This window comes from Epinephelus moara, chromosome 11, assembly GCF_006386435.1.
Source record: "Epinephelus moara isolate mb chromosome 11, YSFRI_EMoa_1.0, whole genome shotgun sequence".
NCBI classification, from domain to species: domain Eukaryota; kingdom Metazoa; phylum Chordata; class Actinopteri; order Perciformes; family Serranidae; genus Epinephelus; species Epinephelus moara.
Genome location: NC_065516.1, coordinates 28,772,562 through 28,793,715, shown reverse-complemented (window position 1 = coordinate 28,793,715; position 21,154 = coordinate 28,772,562). Strand labels below are relative to the sequence as shown.

General features: G+C 41.2%; 1 protein-coding gene across 1 annotated transcript; it reads left to right on the top strand.

Moving 5' to 3' along the window:
* The first annotated feature begins 552 nt into the window (after nt 1–552).
* LOC126397889 (ankyrin repeat and SAM domain-containing protein 6-like) lies at nt 553–11,415 on the top strand. Its single transcript, XM_050056937.1, has 18 exons — nt 553–1,173; nt 2,332–2,550; nt 2,694–2,892; nt 3,148–3,298; nt 4,325–4,369; nt 4,507–4,711; nt 5,497–5,603; nt 6,212–6,363; nt 6,588–6,825; nt 7,277–7,326; nt 7,594–7,788; nt 7,874–8,036; nt 8,119–8,339; nt 8,453–8,645; nt 9,184–9,251; nt 9,479–9,595; nt 9,911–10,007; nt 10,128–11,415. Exons 1-18 carry the CDS (start codon nt 845–847, stop codon nt 10,175–10,177), a joined length of 2,799 nt encoding a protein of 932 aa, XP_049912894.1. The 5' UTR covers nt 553–844; the 3' UTR covers nt 10,178–11,415.
* The last annotated feature ends 9,739 nt before the right edge of the window (nt 11,416–21,154 follow it).

Sequence of the window (21,154 nt, the reverse complement as noted above, 5' to 3'; positions counted from 1 at the left end):
ATTACGGAAAAATAAAACAATATATAATAATATAATATAATTACAAAATAATGTATAAGTATAGAATTATATATAAAAGTACAACGAGTTTACAAACATCAGCAGCACATTTGACAATTGTAAGAGAAGCAATATAATATTAATTTAATTTAATCAAAATTTTGATAGAGATGAAGAATTCAGATATGTAGTTCCTCAATGTGACCACCAGAGGACAGTAAAGCGTCACTCAATACTTGACAACTACCCCCTCCAGCCAGCAGTGTGGTGTTAAAATAAATACAGCAAGATACTGTCACATCCGACAATTATTTTCAAAATAAAACAAGTACGTTAACATAATTACTAATGCACATATGAAACGCAACAATAATTAGGATTAATATTCGAACTACGGACTGGAAAAATATAAAAGCAGTAAATAAGTACTCCCATCATCCGATAGGTCTGATTAGCTATTGAGCGAATAACCGATAATTTCAGCATAGATAATTAGGCTTTTATTTTGAAAGATAAAAGCGGATGTCAGGTGTTGTGTTGTAGATGTCTTGATGCTGGTGAAGTTTCTAAAGTAACGGAACCGGGGCAGTGCCGGCTGGTTGCCAGAAAGTTGTTTTGTTGAAACCCGTAAAGATATTACGAAAGTGTAATGATGGTAAAAGATAACTCTCTGGGTGTAGTGTCTGGGAAGAAGAAGAGTAGTTGTTGACTCAGAGACTAAACTTTATTTTGCTGTGCGTCATGATTTCCAATCACAGGCCGCCGCCAAGTGACAGAGGAAAAGTTGTACCGTTACTGTCGATGAAACTATCTGGAGTTGAATGGAGACGGAGTAAATGAGGAGATGAATTTCGGTGTCCCCGCTAATTCGCTTCTGCTTTTCCGTGCCTGCGACGAGGGGGACTATGAAACCGCCCGGGGGATCCTGGAGCCCGGAGCCCCGAAAGAGTCCGGGCGGCAGAGCAGGCTGCGGTCAGAAGCGGGGTCGGAGTGCAGTACCGCGGACATGTTGTCTCTGGTACCGGTGGACTGTACGGACGAGGAGGGGAACACCGCCCTGCAGTTTGCGTCGGCCAGCGGTCATGAAAACCTGGTCCGGTTTTTGTTACGAAAGGGGGCCTCGGTGGATAGCCGCAACAACTACGGCTGGACCCCGCTGATGCAGGCTGCTAGGTGGGGCTGCGGGCTGGAGCTCATTGCACGGTGTTCTAATGCACCAAGAGAGGGACACACCAAACTCCATGATAACATCTGGCGATTTATTTGTCAGTTCATGACGGTGATGGTGAAGTACTTCATATCACAGTGTAGGAATTGTCAAGAGCCTCTCTTCAATTCGTCCAATAGTTACACAAATTTTAGTGAAAAATAAAAGTTGGATTTTCTGGTTTTCCCAACAACATTTTCTACCATAACACACTGACAGTGGACATCGTGATACTACTACAAACGTATATACAGTATATTTTGCTTTTTAAAGCAAAAGTATGCACTGTTTGTGTGTGTGTGTGTGTGTGTGTGTGAGAGAGAGAGAGAGAGTGAGCGTGTTAACGTTTGTAAAAGTTTTGCCTGTCACATGAACATTTGTTCAGCAATTGCCAGATTCTTGAATGGAGTTTGGTGGTGTAATATGTATATTGGTATTGTGATCATTTAAATAATGCAATCATATTTCTTCATGGTTTCAACAAATGGTTTATTATTGTTGGTTTATTCAAAATATTGAAACTGTCAGTGTCATGGAAGTTTGACAAATGGCTTTTGAGAGATTATTACTGGAGTGCAACTTGAATATTTTAGTGTCTTTGTGTCTGATGTCAAATTGGCATTGGTTTTCACTATCACTACTACTACTACTTTTCTTCATATTGCTTAGTGTACAATTAAGTGCACAAGCAGGGCATGTCATATAGTAAAGAACCTGGGACTGAGATGAACAAGAGGGAGAACAAGAGGGCCTTTACTTTTGACTTGGATTTCACAAGTTGTATCTACTTATAATTCTAAAAAAAACCTACTAACACTGATTGTAATTCAAACATCATGTCTTTGCTTCCAAAGTGATCAACAGCATTTCTGGCAAGGCAGGTCACGAGTCTGGGGCTGGTTGCATAAAACACCTTAAGTTGAGATTTTCTTTAAAGTCCTAGGTTTCCTCATAATAAAACTGGTTGCACAAAACATCCCTAAGTCTTCGTCTTATGCTATGCTTTGTTAAGAGTACTCTAATGTATTTGTAACATGTTGAATGAGCTGTTAAATTGGGGGAAAAATAAATCCCATAAGTCCTACGTTCTATATCATTCTTTATGTCTCTAATTTCCCCTCCAGGTTTGGTCACCTGACTGTTGCTCACATCCTGTTGGAGAACGGGGCAGAGATTAATGGACGGAACAGACTGGGTGCGAGTGTTCTGACTATGGCAGCCCGTGGGGGACACACTCATGTAGTCAAGCTACTCCTGGAGAGTGGGGCCTATGTTGATGATTATGATCATCTGGCTCTTGCTGCAGAGTCAGTCTCAAACGGCAACAACAACAACAGCTGCAGGTTTGGGCTCTTTTTTAGACAGGTGTTAAGCCTACTAGAATAAAACAAAACTCAATCTGGATTTTCTTTGAATAACATCTTTAGTCTTTGACTGTGCTTAATCCTTGTCTGGGAAACTGGTGTGGCTCCCTCTTTTTCCACAGTGCGGCTGGTTTTGGAGGTGAAGGTTGTCCTGGAGGAGGCGGCGGGAGAGAATTCATGGATATCATAGCCCTGATGGTGGCATCTCAGCATGGCCACGAGGCCACGGTGCGCCTGCTACTAGAATGGGGCTCTGATGTCAACTTTTCCCAGAAGACCACTGGCTGGGGACCACTGATGGTGGCCACCCTCAGTGGGAAGGTGGGTTCAATGGATGGATGGGTGGTTAGATAGATAAACAACATGGACAGCTAACACACTGTGGATGCTGTTTGTTTAATTTGGGTATGGTATTTTATAATGTGCTACTTTAAAAGTATTCACACCTTGACACATGTGAGTTTATTTTAAACAACGTTGCAGCACAAATACATACAGAGCTATAACTGGTAGAAAAACAGACTATTGTTTTAAGTTACCGGAGCAGCCGACGAATTAAGTTTGTGTGTTTTGAAGGTGGCTGTGGCTCAGCAGCTGGTGGAGCGTGGAGCTGACCCAGACCGAGTCAATGTCCTGTCCAAGACGGCCTTTGAACTAGCCATGCAGCTCAAACAGAGAGACATCAAGGCCTATCTGGACTCCATCACCACCGTCCGACCCCAGACAGGTAAGACCCCTTTCTCTGTTTCAAATTCATAATGATAAAGTACAGTACTGCCAAAGCACACTCTACAGAAACAACTTCTTAATAAGTCCAAGGATGAAATAATATATAAATGATAACATAAAATATGGTTTAACAATCATTTGTAATGGGAATAATCTGGTCTGACATGCTAAGCTGCTTTTTAATCATCAGTTTCTCCCCCAAGAACATATTTAATTAACTTCTGGTGTGGGAATGTGTTAAATTCTTGGTATTTAAGTTTTGTTGCAGTGAAGAATCAGCTTCTTAAAGGTTTTTTATTTTATTTTTTTTTTTACAGTTTTAAAAGCAGTGCTAATCTGTCTTTACCCTGCTGGCAGAAATGACAACCTATTTCTGTATCTGTTTGTGTTGCTATCTTGCACTGCCATTAACACTGATGTGAGAGCGAAACCGACAGTGGCAGCTCTCAGACTCTTTGATGTTTATTAGCTCCTCTCTGACCAGTAGTTCAGGTTTTAGCCCAGTTTTCCTGCACAGCCATACCTGATGGGAATAAAGGCAGACACTACTCAGAGCTCTTTGTACTGTGGTAGGCAAAATATGCAAATACAAAATAACCAACCTACCTACCTCATTATATCATACTTAGATATTTGCTAGATGTGAAAAAATACAGTTAAAGTATGTTTTCTTACTTCATTGTGTCCCCTCCACTTCCGAAACCAAACCTAGACCCTTGATCAGAGCTCACTGGTGGTTTTATTGTTTGACACATAACCTATTCAGATCACAGTCACAGTCCGTAAATGCGTCTTACGGATGTCTAGTTTGACTTGTTACTTATTTCTTTTTCTGTATTTAAGTACATTTTTATTTGTGTGAGTGGTGAACTCTGCAATGATTAGTATTTATTTATATAAGCCCCCCCCACACACACACACTAACAGATGATGTTGAGCTATGTGGAGTCCGGCCAAGTTGGACTGTTGTTTCAGAGCATATCAGAACTCTCTTCTGTTCTCAGTCTTGCTTTTTTCCTCACAGACGACGAGAGAAGAAGACCAGATGTGTTCAGTGCCCTCAAGCTGGGTGAGTTAAATTGAATACTTAAAGATGTGTTGTAACAAAACTACAACTAAACTGTGTTTGGGTCGCAAGATTAACAGGTGTTTGAATTTAACAAATGTCTATTATATGTCTACATCTATGTTTGTATGTTCACCCAGGAAATTCCCAGCTCGTCAAAGAGATCTTGGAGGAAGATCCTACTCAGGTGAATTCATCCAATCAGGAGGGAGCGTCACCTCTCATGATGGCAGCAGTGAGCGGTCAGTTAGAAGTGGTGCAGCTGATGGTGGAGAAGAATGCCGATATAGACAAACAAGATGGTGTCCATGGGTGGACCGCTTTAATGCAGGCCACCTATCATGGGTAAGAAGAAGCTGCTGGTTCATTATGGTAAACTTAAGTGGGGATACAAAGTAATTTCATAATGTAAGGCACATACACTGTTACTCCCTCTTTCCACCAAATTAGCTCTGGTTCTTGAACCGGTTCTTTTCAGGATTCAGAGATCGTGGTGCTGTCTAGCACAGTGGTTCCCAACTGATCCAGCTGCAGGGTACAGATTTCTCCTTAGTCATTAGTTAATGGTCCACACAGTTTAATAAATTCAGCGTCATACTTGTCTTTGACCATACTGTCGAGCTAGTTACTGTCTCTGTTGAGTAGCTGTCAATTGGTCACTCAATCCACAGCAGGAAATGGCACTTCAGAATAAAAGCTCTGTGCCGAAAATTCACTGTACTTAAATATAAAGTGTGTTTTTTACAATCTTGACACGTTTGCCAGTCACTTGCAGTCCACTCAGAATGGACCTTGACTCACAAGTTGGGAACCAATGATCTAGCACACCAGCCACGTGTCCACCTGTCTTGCATGGAACCACTGTAATCAAGAATTTGTGATCAGCTAAAGGGTGTTATAGTGAACAACAGAAACAGACAGGAGAAGTATCAAAATCGCAAATTACATTAATTACCTGTGGACCTTTGTTGTTTGTTTTTACCCACAAAACAGTGCACTGAACATTTCAAAGTTATTTACAGGAACCGCAGCAGAACCAGTTTCATGTTGGCGGAAAAGGGTTAACTAAGTGCTGACATGGTCATCAGTCCTCTTTCTTTTGTTCCCTGTCTTTCTCCTCCTTCTTGTAGTAATAAAGACATTGTCAAGTACCTGTTGAGTCAAGGGGCTGACGTCAACCTGCGAGCTAAGAATGGATACACAGCCTTTGATTTGGTGATGTTGCTGAACGACCCAGGTACTCCCACTATCATCACTCTCTTTTATAGCCCTTTAGAAAAGTGTGCTCAAATTGAACAAAACAAACAGTTCCTTCTTACTGAACTGTAAGATAAAAAAGATATCTTCCATTTGTTTGAATTTTCATTTATTGAAAGGATAGACCCTTGAGATGTAGCGATAAAACTACATTACATAACAAACATACACTACAAATACACAGATAAAGAAGACAACTCGCTCACTATCTCCCACCCACACCCCTGCCCTCAGCTGTTGTACAAGAAAATTAGAATAGGATAATGTGACCTTGAATTGTCACATCGCAGTTTTCAGTATGACAACTGAAAAACATGAGCAAATTGTTTTGTACAACCAATTTGTGCTACAGTGTTTGTTCTATGTTTTAAAAGATGTCTGCTGACATTATAATTCTTCAAAGAAGACAGCTGGAAAGCTGGATTCATATTCTAATCAAGTTATGACTACGCAGCCATTTATGTCTCCACAGCAGATTGACAGTGGCAGTTGACGCAGTCCATGCTAGGACGTTTACACAATGTTTGTTCATTCTCTCACTCAGTGAATCCTTATTTATTTTCTCTGTGTCTACTCTGATTTTCACAGACACTGAGTTGGTGCGTCTGTTAGCATCAGTGTGTATGCAAGTAGACAAGGACAAGTCCAAACACCGTGGCAGAGCCTCAATGACTCGCTCCAAGAGCCGACAGTCTCTCAACAACGTCCCCGTGCCACCTGATGACAAGGGAGGCCTCAAGGTAAAGGAGAAGTCCTGTTACTGTAATACTCTGTTAAATGGTATATCAAGGCATGCTGTAAGTATGAATAAAAAGCCAAACCATATTGCGCTGGTAAGTTATTTATATACATTATTAGAATGCAATAATAATGGCTGAATGATGTAAACATTTTAAGGGAAAACAAATAAGCCACCACCATTACTCTACTCCATGATGCTCGCATGTTTAACACACTTTTCCAGTCCTGGTGGAGTCGTATGTCCAATCGTTTCCGTCGGCTTAAGCTGACTCACACCCTGAGGCACGGCCTTTCATCCAACCGCCTGGCTCCATTTCCGGACGATGCTGAAACTTCACTGGACGCCACAATGAAGGCGAATAGGAAGCCTGCCGCTGTATCTAATGGGCCACTGGCGCCAACTCCTGCCCTGGGAGGGAACGACGTCAGCGCTGCCTGGGCAGTCAAGAGCAAAGATGCTGGTGGGACACATTGATTTCATGAATTACTCCTCTTCATTTTTAGAGCACACTTACTGTAGTCGGTAGCACAACAGATGTTTAGCTTAAAGGGAGCTCCACTGATTTCACACATCAAAGTAGGTTTGCAGGTTTTGGGGAGTGATACTGCATGTGTGAGGAAAAGTTTTTGTGGCTCCAGGGGAAGCTGCTGCTTTTGATTGTTGTTAATATTGTTCAAACGCTGGTGTTCTGAGCCTAACGCTGCATTATATACATGTTGATCCTTGAATTCAGAGAGACGAGTGCAGTGCCCGTTTAAAATCTGTTTGTAACAGGCCGATTGCTTGGCCTCCTGTGCGAAAGCAGTCCATACAGACAGACAGAGATTCCTTCCATTCTAGTTAGATGTCATACAGCAGTTGTATGTCATCAGGAGGAATGTGTAAATGTGACTTTTTTTTTTCTTTTGCAGGTCTTTGCAGGACATCCTCAGAAAAGGAGGACTTTCTTATCACCACAATGGTAGGAGTGTTTGATTTGATCATTCATTGTACATTTCTTCAAGTTCAGGCATTATTGTGTTTAGGATAAATTTCCTTTGAGGATGTTAGAAAGTTAACGTGCTTGCATATTTATGTTTGTGTAATAATCTTTTATATTTGTGTACATATGTTATAATTTATTAAAGGTTTGGGGTTTGCACTTTGTAACTGTTTAAGAAACCTTGTATAAATAAGATTTTTGTTATTAGTATGAGTGTTGTAATTATATGTTGTCCATCTCCTCCAGCTCAGAAGTGGTGCGCCTTTGACCCGATTGCCCAATGACAAGCTCAAAGCAGTGATCCCTCCCTTCCTGCCTCCGTCCAACTTCGAACCGTGGAACTCAGACCGTTCACGGCTCCTCAGGGAGGGAAAGAGCGAAGTGCCCCGCCTGCCCATGCCACCCCAGAGGAAACTGAACAGTAGTGGAAATTCAGATATTGTGAGTGTTTGTGAGTGAGAAATTTTTGATTAAGGGTGGGTGCCATTTGCCATTATTTATACACCCTTTGCTCTCCTTTTATTAGACGTCTATCAGTCGTGTGGTTAGCAGGTCCATAAAGTTTCCCAGCATCCCCAAGGGGCCCTCCTCCTCCTCTCCTTCAAACTCTGGTCACTACCACTCCCCCCACTCCTCAGGAGGCTCCAATGGAGTGGCAGGGATCAACCGGGACTCTCACAACCGCTCAGGTTCGCATAAACACAGACATACTCTGACACAATGTGAGAATTAGCAACAGGATTATAAACTCCCTCCTCTTTTTTCCACCAGGGGGCAGTGCAGACAGTGTTCTCTCCCAGATAGCGGCCCAAAGGAAGCGAGCAGCAGGCCTGATAGATGTGAAGGCTCAGGCTCCAGACAAACAGCACAGCCAGACACAGAGCCAACCCTCACTGCCACCCTCAGCACCCAGCCTGCCGCTGCCTGATATCAGCCTTCCTGACATCCACTCCCACCCGAGCCTGGTGGCTTCCGACATTCACTCCAGAAGGGTCTGTGTTTCATCTTCCCACCTGTCACATTAGTTTGTAAAAAAGCCAAACTTAAGGATGTGCCTTCTGTCATGTCAGTTAACTGGTGCTACTCTCCACACATTCCTTTGTAGAAGATGGAGCTGAAGAAGAGACCTCAGTCGGGGAATTCCTCCACCTCCAAGAGCACGTCGCCCACTCTGACTCCGTCTCCTTCCCCGACGCCAAAACCTCCCACTGGGCCGGGAGACTCTCTGTCCTCAGCCTCTTCCCATCCACGCTCCAAGAGCAGCGGTGGCTCCAGTAGTGGAACCATAACTGATGAAGGTGATACCATGTTGAATTAATTGAATCATTGTTCTGTATGACACAGTCGTTGCCACAGCAAGTACACAAATCGGCTTCACTGTAACTCGCAGCATTCACATACAAAGCACTTGTCTTGTGCTGGACACGAATACAACATGCTAATAATGCCTATGGCATTTTACATTGTATAACGTAGCCTAGCAACAAACTGAGATTTCCTCTACTCATATGAAGCCAGGATAAATTACACATAAGATTTAAAATGCTTTTTTTATTGGGGCTTTATTGTCTTCACACTTTATTGTTTCTTATCTGTGAAATTAAAGTAAATAAAAGCTTTGTTTCCACTGAGGGAAATGGTTTCAGCCTAAAAAAATAGACAGGAGGTAGGGAAGGTGCACATCAGGCTACAGTGTAGGCTACGGCGTGAGTCACAGCGTAGGCTCTGTGTCGAAGCAGAGCCTACGCCATATGTACGGCATTGATTTGATGCAGAAGTGCAAAGTATGATCACATTTCCTTAGATCATACTATATGTTGTTTTTGTCTTTTACAGATGAGCTGTCTGGTATATTAAAGAAACTGTCCCTGGAGAAATACCAGCCCATATTTGAGGAGCAAGAGGTATTCTATCTTTTATGTCAAAGGGGAATTCAAAAACATTTTTCTTTCAAATATGAAGTCCGTTTTTACCTTTGTTTCAATAAGTTTTGAATCATGAGTTCTCAACATGAAGTATCACTAAACCGCAGCACCTGAGAGGACTACATGGACTATGCAGTTCTAGGTACATGTTTAATTTATTGCACCTGTTTCATACAGTGTTTTAATCAGTTTTACTCTTCTTCCAGGTGGACATGGAGGCGTTCTTGACTCTAACAGATGGAGACCTGAAGGAGCTGGGCATTAAAACGGATGGACCCAGACAACAGATCTTGGCGGCCATATCAGAGCTCAATGCTGGAAAGGTGCATTTGATCGAACATATATTTTGCATCTCTGCGGAAACTTTGCTTCCAGTGGTGTGTTTCCAGGGATCTCTGGGCTTAGGTTATGTATTTTTTTCCACTTTCAGTTTTCCACAGTATAACCCAACAGTATATCATAATAAACTCTTAACAGCGTGAGCCAGCAGAGATAGGTAGAATTACTTTGAACTCGGATGGAAATTGGGAAAAACTTAAAGTGGATACCAGAGTGACGTAATATGTGGAAGTATATCAAGAGCATCATCTTTGCATGAAAATAACTGGTTTATAATGACCATCGTTGGTTGTCAACAGGGCCGAGAGAGGCAGATCCTTCAAGAGACCATCCATAACTTCCAGTCTTCCTTTGGTAGCAGCGCCAGTAACCCAAGACAACCTGGTGAACCACGCTGTGAGTGTCAAAGATGAAAGTTGAGCTATGAACTCAGGGGGAGAAATTGGAGCACTAGTACACGCAAAGACACAATCATAATCTGTCTCTCTACCTCTTCATCTGTTTTTCTTTCCTCAGCACCAACGGGTTGGATGAGACACCAGGTTCGTTCCTCCAACAAAAGGTAACCCAGCAGCCCTGATGCCTGCCAGGAAGTACACCAAAGGTACTTAGAATAAGAGTAAAATGCTGGTAACCTCTAGCAAGGGCACGAATAATATGGAGCCTTCTGGACGCCGGTGTCCCAGACCACTAGCGGTGTTACTGCAAGAGGACGCTGCAGCAAAACCTGACCCTGATAAACTGCCTTTGTAGGACCCTCCAGGACCAAACTGCACTAAAGTATTTCTCTTATGGATCCTAAAGCAGGGGAGGTGTGACGGGGCTGGCTGAGTCCAGTGCCCTGCTGCTTTTTGACATGATGCGTGGCAAATGGTATTTTTTTTCCACAGTGATACAGTTGCCACATCTACTGTTAACGCAGCACATGGGTTACACAGAGAGAGTTCTGAAAGACTAGAAGATCAAATACACAGCAGAGGGAGAGCGAGCTTGAGCCAAGAGAGATTATTTTATCCAAACAAATGTGAGAGATACAGCACATGTATTGTTAAAAAAAAGGCAAGGTACGTGAGGAGAAAAGAAGAGAGAGATTATGTGTATATTAAAAAGAATACAATAATAAAACAGGTGTTATCCAGTAATACTATGATTGAGACTTTAAAGCAGTGGAAATGACTGAAAAGGTGCACTGATGAGGAAAGAATATGGAGAGAGAAAGAGGGATGTTAGCCGAGCGATTTTTTTAGTCATCCAGTGTCTTGGACTGCTCTTACAAGTGTTTTTATGTCTTCTGTTTATGGGCCACAGTGTAAACGTAATAAAACGTATGCAATAATTATGTTTTTTATTTACGGTTTAAGATCTTATTGGACTCGAGATGAGAGGACATTGGCAAAAACATTTTGGGAGCTTTTTATGAGCAGCATAAATTTAGATTAGAAGAGGTACTTTGAGCAACAGTTTCCACTGAGCCTGTTCTATGTTTTTACATCTGGCTGCACCATTAAACAGTCAGTCTGCATGCAGAAAGATTGAATGCTATATCATTCCTAAATATCAGGTACTTATAGTCCATGTCTTAAATCCAAGGGATGGGCTGTAACAGTGTTCAGATGGGTCAGTTAAATATGAGATGACACTGCTGTCATATCCTGTCTAGTCATGCACTGTGTCTGGGAAAGATGAATAAACATACTGGATGCTTAAAAAAGAATCTGGATAATGAACTGAGTCACTAAACAGAAATTAAATGTGTGTCCAAAATTAAATGCTGGCAAATGAAATAAACTGAATATAAACTCTCCTAAGTGGTGCTGGGGTTTAATCGTTGGAAACCAGGTTTCAGGTTCAGCTTTGCCTATATGCAAACCAAATCTAATCTGATGTGGAACCATCTTCCTCCCACAAGATGGCAGCGAACTTCTATTAATGCAATAAATTAACAGAGTGGTACTGTCCAGCTGTGATGTACTGTTCTGTGTAGTGTGTGTTTGGCTCCTTGATTGTGGTCTCTTTAGTGGCATAAAGCGGGGCAATGTAACTAATCAATGAAGGAACTGTATGTTCTCTTATAAATGCAAAGTTGAATTCATCAGCAGTAAATCTCAACCTGACTCATTAGAGCACAGTCAGGGCTTTTGCTTCTTCAGCCTTACCTGCTCTGGTATGACGGGACTCCCTAAAATCTCCATCTGAATGGGTGTGGTTTTGCAGGACGTGGCAGTGCACACTTCAGCGAGCTCTGTGACTGTCTCAACCCGTGAGTGCACGTTCATACTTCATATAATATAACCTGTGTGCACCTTTGTAAGAGAGCAGTTCCGATATTCTGAATTGTTTTGGTTTGATGAAAATGAGAAGTTGGACTGACTGGTAAAGTATGGGCTAGTTTTATTTCTAAAAGCTTGGGAAATTAGGAAAACTAGACTGAATAATATACACATCAGTATGTGATCAGTTTATTTAATGCATGTCAATTGTGAAAGCATGCAGAATATACTACGCATATTTTCCTATAATTTTTATATTTGGTCTCACATATATGACTACGTTGACATCAGAATACAGACCTCCTCCACCGGAGTCAATTTTTGTTGTTGGACATAATTTATTCCATCTAAATATCAATATATTTTAGCACTATTTAGTTGTAAATATTTTTCAGTATAATATTATGATGGTCAATTTGAGAATTTATCAGCAGTCAGGTAAAAGTCATTTAAAAAGCTGCAGCCGTGCCTACAGTACAAGGAGCAAAAATCTAAATGTATCTTTGTAAATCAGTGATCACAACAGAAAATCATCTGTTTGAAGTTACAGTTAGTCTTGAGGTCTGTAGCTGTAATCTGATAATATATAATAACAATAATAGAAATAATCAGAGTTACAAAGTGCTTTACATGACGATGAATAAAGCAGACAAGACATAAAAAAAATAACTTTTAAAAGAACTGATAAAAAAGACTTCAATATATAACAGAGGAAATAAAAGACAGTCAAAATGAACTTCAAGCTCAAGTGAAATCAGGAAAGGCTCTCCTATAAAAAAAATGTTTTAAGAAGGGACTTAAAAGAGATCACTGACTTGGCCGACCTGATTTCCTCAGGCAGAATGTTCCCAAGCCTTGGGGCCCTGACAGCAAACGCTGTGTCTCCTTTAGTTTTCAGCCGGGCCTCTGGAACATATAAAAGACCGCTGCCCGAGGACCCGAGGCCTGAGGACTCCTCTTGGGGTTAAGGCAAATATAAGGTTAATACACAGCTTATGGTTTTGCTACCCTATCCAAAAAGTGACGAGACAGCCGAACGCAAACCGACGAGAACACACATCAGGCACACAACACTGTGTGTGCACGCGCATGATGTAAGGCTCCACCTGCGAGTTTTTAGGGAGTCCCCTGGTGTGACCTGGAGTTTATGGTGGCTAATGTTAGCTATACAAACTTTGGATAGATTTCACTGTGTAACTGCCATTACTGAGTCAGTTTGCCAACTTGAGAACTTTTGCCACTCGTGCCACTGGAACACCTCTTTTTAGCTTTAACCATTATGCCATAATTTTCACTTGAAGCCACAGTGGCCAGAGCACAGCAAATGATACACAGGCTCAGTTTAAAGGTACACTATGCAGGAATTGTCAGACATTGTTTGTAGAAAGTGTCGCCAGTGAAAGTGAAAGCCAACCCCAGATTAACTCTAGTTTTTTGCAGTTGCGTGTTTTTTCCGTGCTTTGATTCTTTGATTTTTGTAGCTTCCTCTTGGATGCGTGCTGCATATGGTCTGGCACCTGGTCGCTACCTTTTTATAAAGTCCCGACCTCACCTGCCCGCTGTGCCCTGGAGCATCCCAACCATAGCACAATGAGAAGAAGATTAGAAAATCCAGGCAGAGAACAGTCTCTGCAGATGAATACACTGACAAACACTTTTAGTGGGCCATACTTGATGATTTAGAGAGATTACTTTTGAGTCTATACATTTTGGTTGTTTTTTTTTGTTTGTTTTTTTTAGGAAAATCCTGCATAGTATACCTTTAAAACTTCCATGGGTGTAGCAGTTCAAGTCACATTAAGCAGCCAAGGAGGTGTAAAGGCTTCGTGTGGGGGCTCATAAGAGGTTTTCAATGACTTCAAGGTCCCCTTAAGACATGTTTAAGGCCCTTAAAACTACTCTGATTTGAATAATAATTTGTACTAACTAACTAGCTATAGTATAACGATTGAATAACTCAACTATGAATTGTCAAAACTTCTTCTCCAGAATCTATAGATATGCAAATATTTTGTATTTCAGTAGTTTAACACTGGACAGATGATGTTTCCTCCTGAATCTGTTGTATATCCGCGTTATATATAACTTCCAAACTTTATGATGTCACAAAAAGTAAAGTAACAACAGGTTTCTCTGTGTGTGTGTGTGTGTGTGTGTGTTTAGAGAGATACATGTTCAACACTTACACTGCTGTCCACATTTTCGTTTTTAGAAGCTACTGTTACCATGTCACTAAAGTTCAGAAACATAGACCATCCCCAAACATGACCAAATAGCAACACACTGGCGTTGTTGAAATGGTTATTGATGACCTGGATATAGACTGGCCCGACAGGCAGGCGACAGGGTTCCTGTAGAGTTTAATGAAAAGCATCACTCAGTGTAGGAAAGCTGTCCTCTCCAGGGCTGTGGCAGATTGAGTGTTCAGATGTACAGTCACATGTGAGCTGTAAGAAACTGAAGGAGAGAAAAATACATTTGGAATATATTAACATCACTGTGGCATGTGGGCAGCAAATGGAGTGACTCATTCAATTTCCTCCCAATTGATTTCATCCACATACGGTTTTGATTGGATTGAATAACATTTAATAATATTGTTTTTAGCTGTCAATACAGTAGTCATGCGGGAGTACAAGGAATAGATCATGGGTGCATAGAGGTCATTAAATCAGTGATGTAGTCTGTAATGAGTAAATTAATTTCTTTTAAACTGAATGTATTTTTAACTAGCTCTACTGCCACTGGTAAGATCCAGACAGCCTTAGCTAAGATGTCTGCCGCATCGGCTAAAAGTGGTCTCCTGCCTGTGGTAAAACGGGCTGACTGAAGGAACCTGAGTCTGTCTGAGTTGCACACTACGTTAAGATCCCCAGAAGAGATAAATTTTCACTAAGTGCCAGTTTTCCGATCTTCATCCCCTGTGCTTTCCTATAGCAGTACATACTGTTCTCCTTAACAGACACACTGAGGAAAGACTAAAACAAAACCAAATTTTGGTGGTTTGATGAGCATGTACCAAGGAGCATTTAGTCTTAATGTAATAATCATGAGAAAATATATCATTTTGTCAATACTGACAAATGTTAAGGAACATTTCGCAACATCCACTAATGCAAATGTGCTGCAAACTCTTGAAATGTCACTTGCCAACTTTAAATCCATTTCATCTGTTTTTAAAAGCACTGGAACAAGTGACATTATCCTAGTACAAGGTAGAATACGGTAAATCACTCCACAGCAGTCAGGAAATTCACTCCCATTATTGATTTTCCTTGGAAACCAATAAACTCCCCCCATTGTATTTCACCTGTTAAAAGAAATACAAGATGTTACGATTAAGAACCAAACTTAATGAGCTGTTATGGTGCTGTGCTCCAGCAGGTGTGTGCGTGGAGACGTGTGGGACTGGGGGGAAATGTGAGGCAAGAGACTTGCTCGCTGCTGGCGATGACACATTCTGCGTAACTTGCCAGATATGGAGGATTTTCCCAGCGTTTGGAGTCTTCTCTAAAAGCTTGGGTGCCATTACCATGAAATTCACTTTGTGGCCATTGGCCTCTGGCTGTACACACTGGTGTGGTTTTCAGATGTGCATCACCTAGGGCAATGGCTTTACTACAGTGTGTGTGTGTGTGTGTGTGTGTGTGTGTGTGTGTGTGTGTGTGTGTGTGTGTGTGTGTGTGTCCTGTGATGGTCTCTCAGACGCTGTGATTTAGTGGGGAACAGGGATTGCAGGATTTAGCCCTCTGGAGCTTTCACTCTGAGCAGGATCTCATATTTTACACTTTCTTTCTGTGCTGAGTTCTTTTTCTCTCACTTTACTTCTCTTGCCCACTTTGCACTCTCCTTCACCAGAGAGCTGTCAGCACTTTTACACATCCATCATTCTGTACAAGTAACAGTTGTTAATCAGAGCCCAACTACATCCACTAAGCTGTGTGCACAACTATCGTTGCCTCGTGCATTGTTTGTCCAAACAAACAGTTGCTGCCTGACTTCACGTTAGCATTCCACTGTCAACATTCATCCTTGTAAAAGTGACTCGTTTGCGCGAAGGATTTCGCAGCATCCTGGGTGTAATACAAGGCTGTGGATCTTTCACAGTCTCTCTGTCCCCCGTCTCTTATTCTGTGTACTTCACAATCACATACAGATAGAAATGGATCCACAGACACAGGATGGAGCAGATTATAGCGAGCATAGCAGGAACACAACCTCCATCTGACCCTTGTTTTGACCATAAAATGACCTCTGAAAACGCAAATCCAAATGTCAACAAAAGATTATCCCCACAGTGTCCCATAACACAATTTTCCCCCTCAAACCGATTGACACAGCTCTAGATACAGGGACTGACAGACATGTGACAGGAAAACACGAGTTGGAAGTGTAGTTTGTAGGATATGGCTCTAATGGGTAATATTTCCTTGTTGTGTGAAACCAGCAAAACACTTATTTGTTCAAACTGTGATTGAATGGGATGAAAAAATAATGTTGGCATAACAACATGTCCATTAACAATGCTCTGCTGTCATTGATTATACTCCATAAATGTTGGCATTGTACTTTTCTGCAAACTGTGGATATGTTATATTTGTATATTTCATATGTAGAGGATATGTTGAAATTGAACATTTCTTTGCATGTCAGTTTTCAGTTTTATGTTATGACAGTATTATGGATAACATGTGGTTCGGCTTAGACACAAAAACCACTTGGTTATGGCTTGGAAAACATAAAGTCTGGCCTTAAAAGCACTGGTTTGGTCACTACTGACATTGCTGGACATTTCTCGAACTGACATCCGCCTATGTGCTGAAAACATGGCTGGACATGCTCCCAAATGTTGGTTAATAAAAACCTGCTTCTGTTGCTACAAACATGGCTGGACATGTCTCAAACTGTGGTTAAAAAAAACATGCTTTTGTCCCTACAAACACAGCTGGATATGCCCCAAAATGTCACAGCTGGACATTTCTCAAACTGTGGTTAAAAAACACTTGCTTTTGTAACTAGAAACACTGCTGGACATGTCCCAAATGGTGGTTAAAAAAAGACCTGCTTTTGTGGCAACAAACACGACTGGATATACCCCGAACTGTCGTTAACAAAAAAAAAACCCACTTTTGTCACTACAGACATGGTTGGACATGTCCCGAGTTGTTGTTAAAAAACACCTGCTTTTGTCGCTACAAAAACAACAGGACACATCCTGAACTGTCATTAAAAAAGACCCACTTCTGCTGCTACAAACACAGCTGGACATTTCTCAAACTGTGGTTAAAAAACACTTGCTTTTGTAACTAGAAACACTGCTGGACATGTCCCAAATGGTGGTTAAAAAGACCCGCTTTTGTTGCTACAAACATGGCTGGACGTGTCCCGAACGTCATTAAATAGACCCATATTTATCACTACAAACACAGCTGGATATCCCCTGAACAGTGGTTAAAAAACGCCAGATTTGTCGCTACAAACATGGCCAGACGTGTCCCCGAGGGTCATTAAATAGACCCATATTTGTCACTACAAACACAGCTGGATATCCTCTGAACTGTGGTTTAAAAAAAAAACGCTTTTGTTGCTACAAACATGGCTGGACATATCCATACCTGTAGCGAAAAAACACCTGCTTTTGTTGCAACAAGCACAGATAGACATGTCCTGAACTGTCGTTAAAAAACACCCTCTTTTGTTGGTCTTGAATAGTGGCCTGCTGCAGTCTGCTGCTTGGCAGTTGTCTTGCCCAGATGTCACAGTTGTGTAACCCTTAATCAATCACAAGATCTATTCTGAGTTCTGACGCCTAAGTTACGTCCCTGTCAATAAGTCGTGCATTTCTACATTTTGTAATAGTTATGGTTTGTCAAGTGATTTTGTGCATCTCTGGCATTTCATTCTGTGACTTTCAAGTTCGTTGTCTAATTGTGTCCCGGATTTAAATTTCCTAGTCTTACGAGATCAAAGGAGATCTATTCCTTGTCCCCAGAAAACCTTCAATCCGTTTGGTTTTAAAACACTTAAAGGTCAGTGTGTGATTGTTTCTTACTGCATCTGTGAAAGAGATTTGAAACTTCACTTTTTTGTATGATGTTACGTGTGTATTTGTACATGTATGCACAGTGAGGGTCAGAACATGCGCCCTGTTTGACCTAAGAGGACCTCTTGAGCTGGTCATGTCCATTAACAATTCTCTGCTGTCATGGATTATACTCTGGCTCCACAAATCCTGACAACACCATTCCTGCTTTGCAGCAGTGTTTGCCAGACTTTGAACTCTCCTCCTGCATTCTGAGATCAGGGTCATCCATGGGTGAGGTCATCGCCTCTGTCAGTCCCACCCATCGTTAGAGATAGGCAAAATTTAGACCAATAATGTAAATTTCATCATATTGTCTCAAAAGGTTTTCCCCAAAGATTACTGATGCACATCCACTTATTTGCATGCATGGTTGGAATTGTTAGCTGTACTATGTATTAATTGTGTTTTAAGTTGTCTCCCTATATTGACCATCCCATCAATTATGAATGTCCATTAGAATCAGACTTGTCATGTCACAGCTCCGCACGGCTCCTGAAGTCCCACGGTGATGCTAACAGACATCTTAATCAATGAAAGCCACACTTCCAGCTGGCAGATGGCTTTCAGTAAGTCCTATTTGGCTCTGTGGTCATTATTCTGAAATGTGTATTAAACCACACACACACCCTTGTTGTGAGCACACACACGCAGCGGACACAGACATGCACTCACTCACACACACGGTCGCGTGCAAAGGTCTGTCCCAGCCGCGCTAGCACAGCTTTAAGCCTGAGCTAATCTGGAAGGCAGCTTGGATAGTGTTGCCAGTGGATTTGCATTGATACTAAAGCTCCCTGTAGCTTTAATGGCAGCCACTGACAGTGTTAGCACGACCTTAGGACCTCTTCAGATCCCCTGCTCCACCTGTCACAACAAATAAAACATCACCCCTGATGGATACTTTGAAACAGCGCCATGATATTTAGAAATTATCTTAGGTGGAACCGGACCGCAGCTCCACATCTTGGCCATGTCACCGTAGAATGTCTCAATAAGTATTTAGCTTTTACAGATACACACAGTGTGTGATAAATACAATGACAGAAAGACTATGTTTAGTCATTCAGGCACTGTATTTACTTAATGTATTGGAGATGGAATTGCAATTCTTTGATGTGAAATTGACAGTGCAGTCAAATTTCATATGCAGCCAATCATATTATCTGTATAGTATTATCATGGGTATAATTACTTTTTTTATTTTCCATTTGCTCTATTCTAAAGAGATGCTATAACAGCCACAATGTATTTTTACTTATTATGCCATCAATGTTGATTAATTTTGTTGGGCAATCAGGCAAGAAAGTACAAAAACAAATATGTACATATGAACAATCAACCCTGCCAACAACGCCCTCAAGAGTATTCTCCTATTTCTGCAATTTATGTGTGATCACATGTAGCACAAAATCACCAAGGGGATTCTCCTCTACTATTTCATCTTTATTTAAAGATGAAAAGTGTATCTCAGTCATAAACTTGCATGAGTTACTCTGCATAAATACACAATAAGCAGTGAGTGCTGAAGTGGTGTCACTTAACTGTTTGTAGTGCATGAATTTGTACACTAGGGTGCAGTGCAGCAGACAGTCATGCAAACTACATACTGTGCTTTTATTCTCAGACTATTCTTGTTTGTTTCAATGACAAGACACAACATATTACAATGGCATGCTTTTATTAGTTTAATGTTTCACAAGCAACCATTGAAAACAAAAATGAACATTTAAAAATCAAATGATACAAATAATTCCTTTACAAACATACTGTAAAATACACAGAAAAGCATATGTAATGGTTATTCAAGGTTCTTTATTTTTCATACATACATCTTAAGTGTATAGTCATGTGAGTGTGATAAAAGGATCCAGCCTTGGCATGACACAAGCTGCTGCTGATAACAGAGCAGTAGTAAACAGTCTGTATTCTTTGTTCCTTTTTCATTAAGGCCTATTCATTTGCAGGCATTTGTAGCTGCAGAGGGTGTCCTGCATTTATCCACAGGTCACTCAACCACTCTGGTTTGCATGTAGCAGCAACTGGTTTTGTCTATGAAAACAATCTGCCTGCAATCAGCTGAGGCAACTAAATAAACTGCAATATTAAATACAAATATGAGACTTTTAGAGTAATAAACAAATTTAAACATAAAGATATGACGTTAGTAAAACAAACAGAGCCTCGACATTCAGTACATCACAACTGAAGCTTTTTTGTTATCTCAAAAATCTACTCTGTATCAATTAATTAGGTTGCTAATGCTTTTCAGTTTAAATCGATAAAACAATAAAATATTTCTATGTAAATTCACAATAGTGATTTCAGTATGGCTGACGATGTGTGCTAACTCATTATAACAAGTCTACAAGACGCCTCTTTATCCTACACTCAAAAATTTTACAGAAATAAAATCGTACAATCAAGCCAACCAGATTGCAAGAGCACATCCGGTTACAAAATTCCAAATTAAACTGTGAACTGTTGAGACTTGTTAGAAGTAGTACAGATAACAATAAGGACAACGTTTGGCTAGCCCGCCAACACACTAAATCACATATTACTACAAGATAATTCCTCTCGCGCTCACAGTGGTGTCACATTTTTACTCCAGAGACTCTACATTGTGAAGGCTGTTAGATCCGTGACACAGTAAAGCTTTTGTTTTGAAGGCGTAATCATCTAACTTCCGGCGGAAACTTGGCCGCTTTACCGAGCTGCACCCAAACCTGTCCCACAGATACAACTTCATTCTGAAAACTACGTCCGCTGAATTCATTATCGGTTAGAAGAGGTCCCGTCCAGCGCTGTTTTACATTCACGTGCAGCAGGGTTTCGTTGTTAGATGTGTGTTTGTCTTTAGAGGGCCGCGGTAGCAAAAAAAAAAAAAGCCCTCCGGTCCGTGAGCTCCGTCGACCGCGGATAGCCTCGGTGTGAATCTGGAGATTTGTGCTTCTGCTGCCCTTCGCGTGTGATCCCTCCCCTCGCGCTGCTCAGAAAATGTGTGTGTGCTGCGCGCGGCTGCGGGCTCGGGTCGGGTTGGGCTACAGCGGCTTTCAAGTGCTCCTCGTAAATATGCAAACTCATGCACTAAATGTGGTTAAATCAAAATATAGGCTACATATAATTGAAAACAGATGACACTCTAATAATGTTATTGTTGGTAGCGTTTTAAATATTATTTTAGCAAG

Bases quoted from the DNA above. Each gene is read 5' to 3' on its own strand.
- LOC126397889 (XM_050056937.1), top strand. From the start codon at position 845: ATGAATTTCGGTGTCCCCGCTAATTCGCTTCTGCTTTTCCGTGCCTGC. The intron at 3,299-4,324 runs GTAAGACCCCTT...TTTTCCTCACAG, and splicing joins CACCGTCCGACCCCAGACAG to ACGACGAGAGAAGAAGACCA. The intron at 9,596-9,910 runs GTGCATTTGATC...GGTTGTCAACAG, and splicing joins CAGAGCTCAATGCTGGAAAG to GGCCGAGAGAGGCAGATCCT.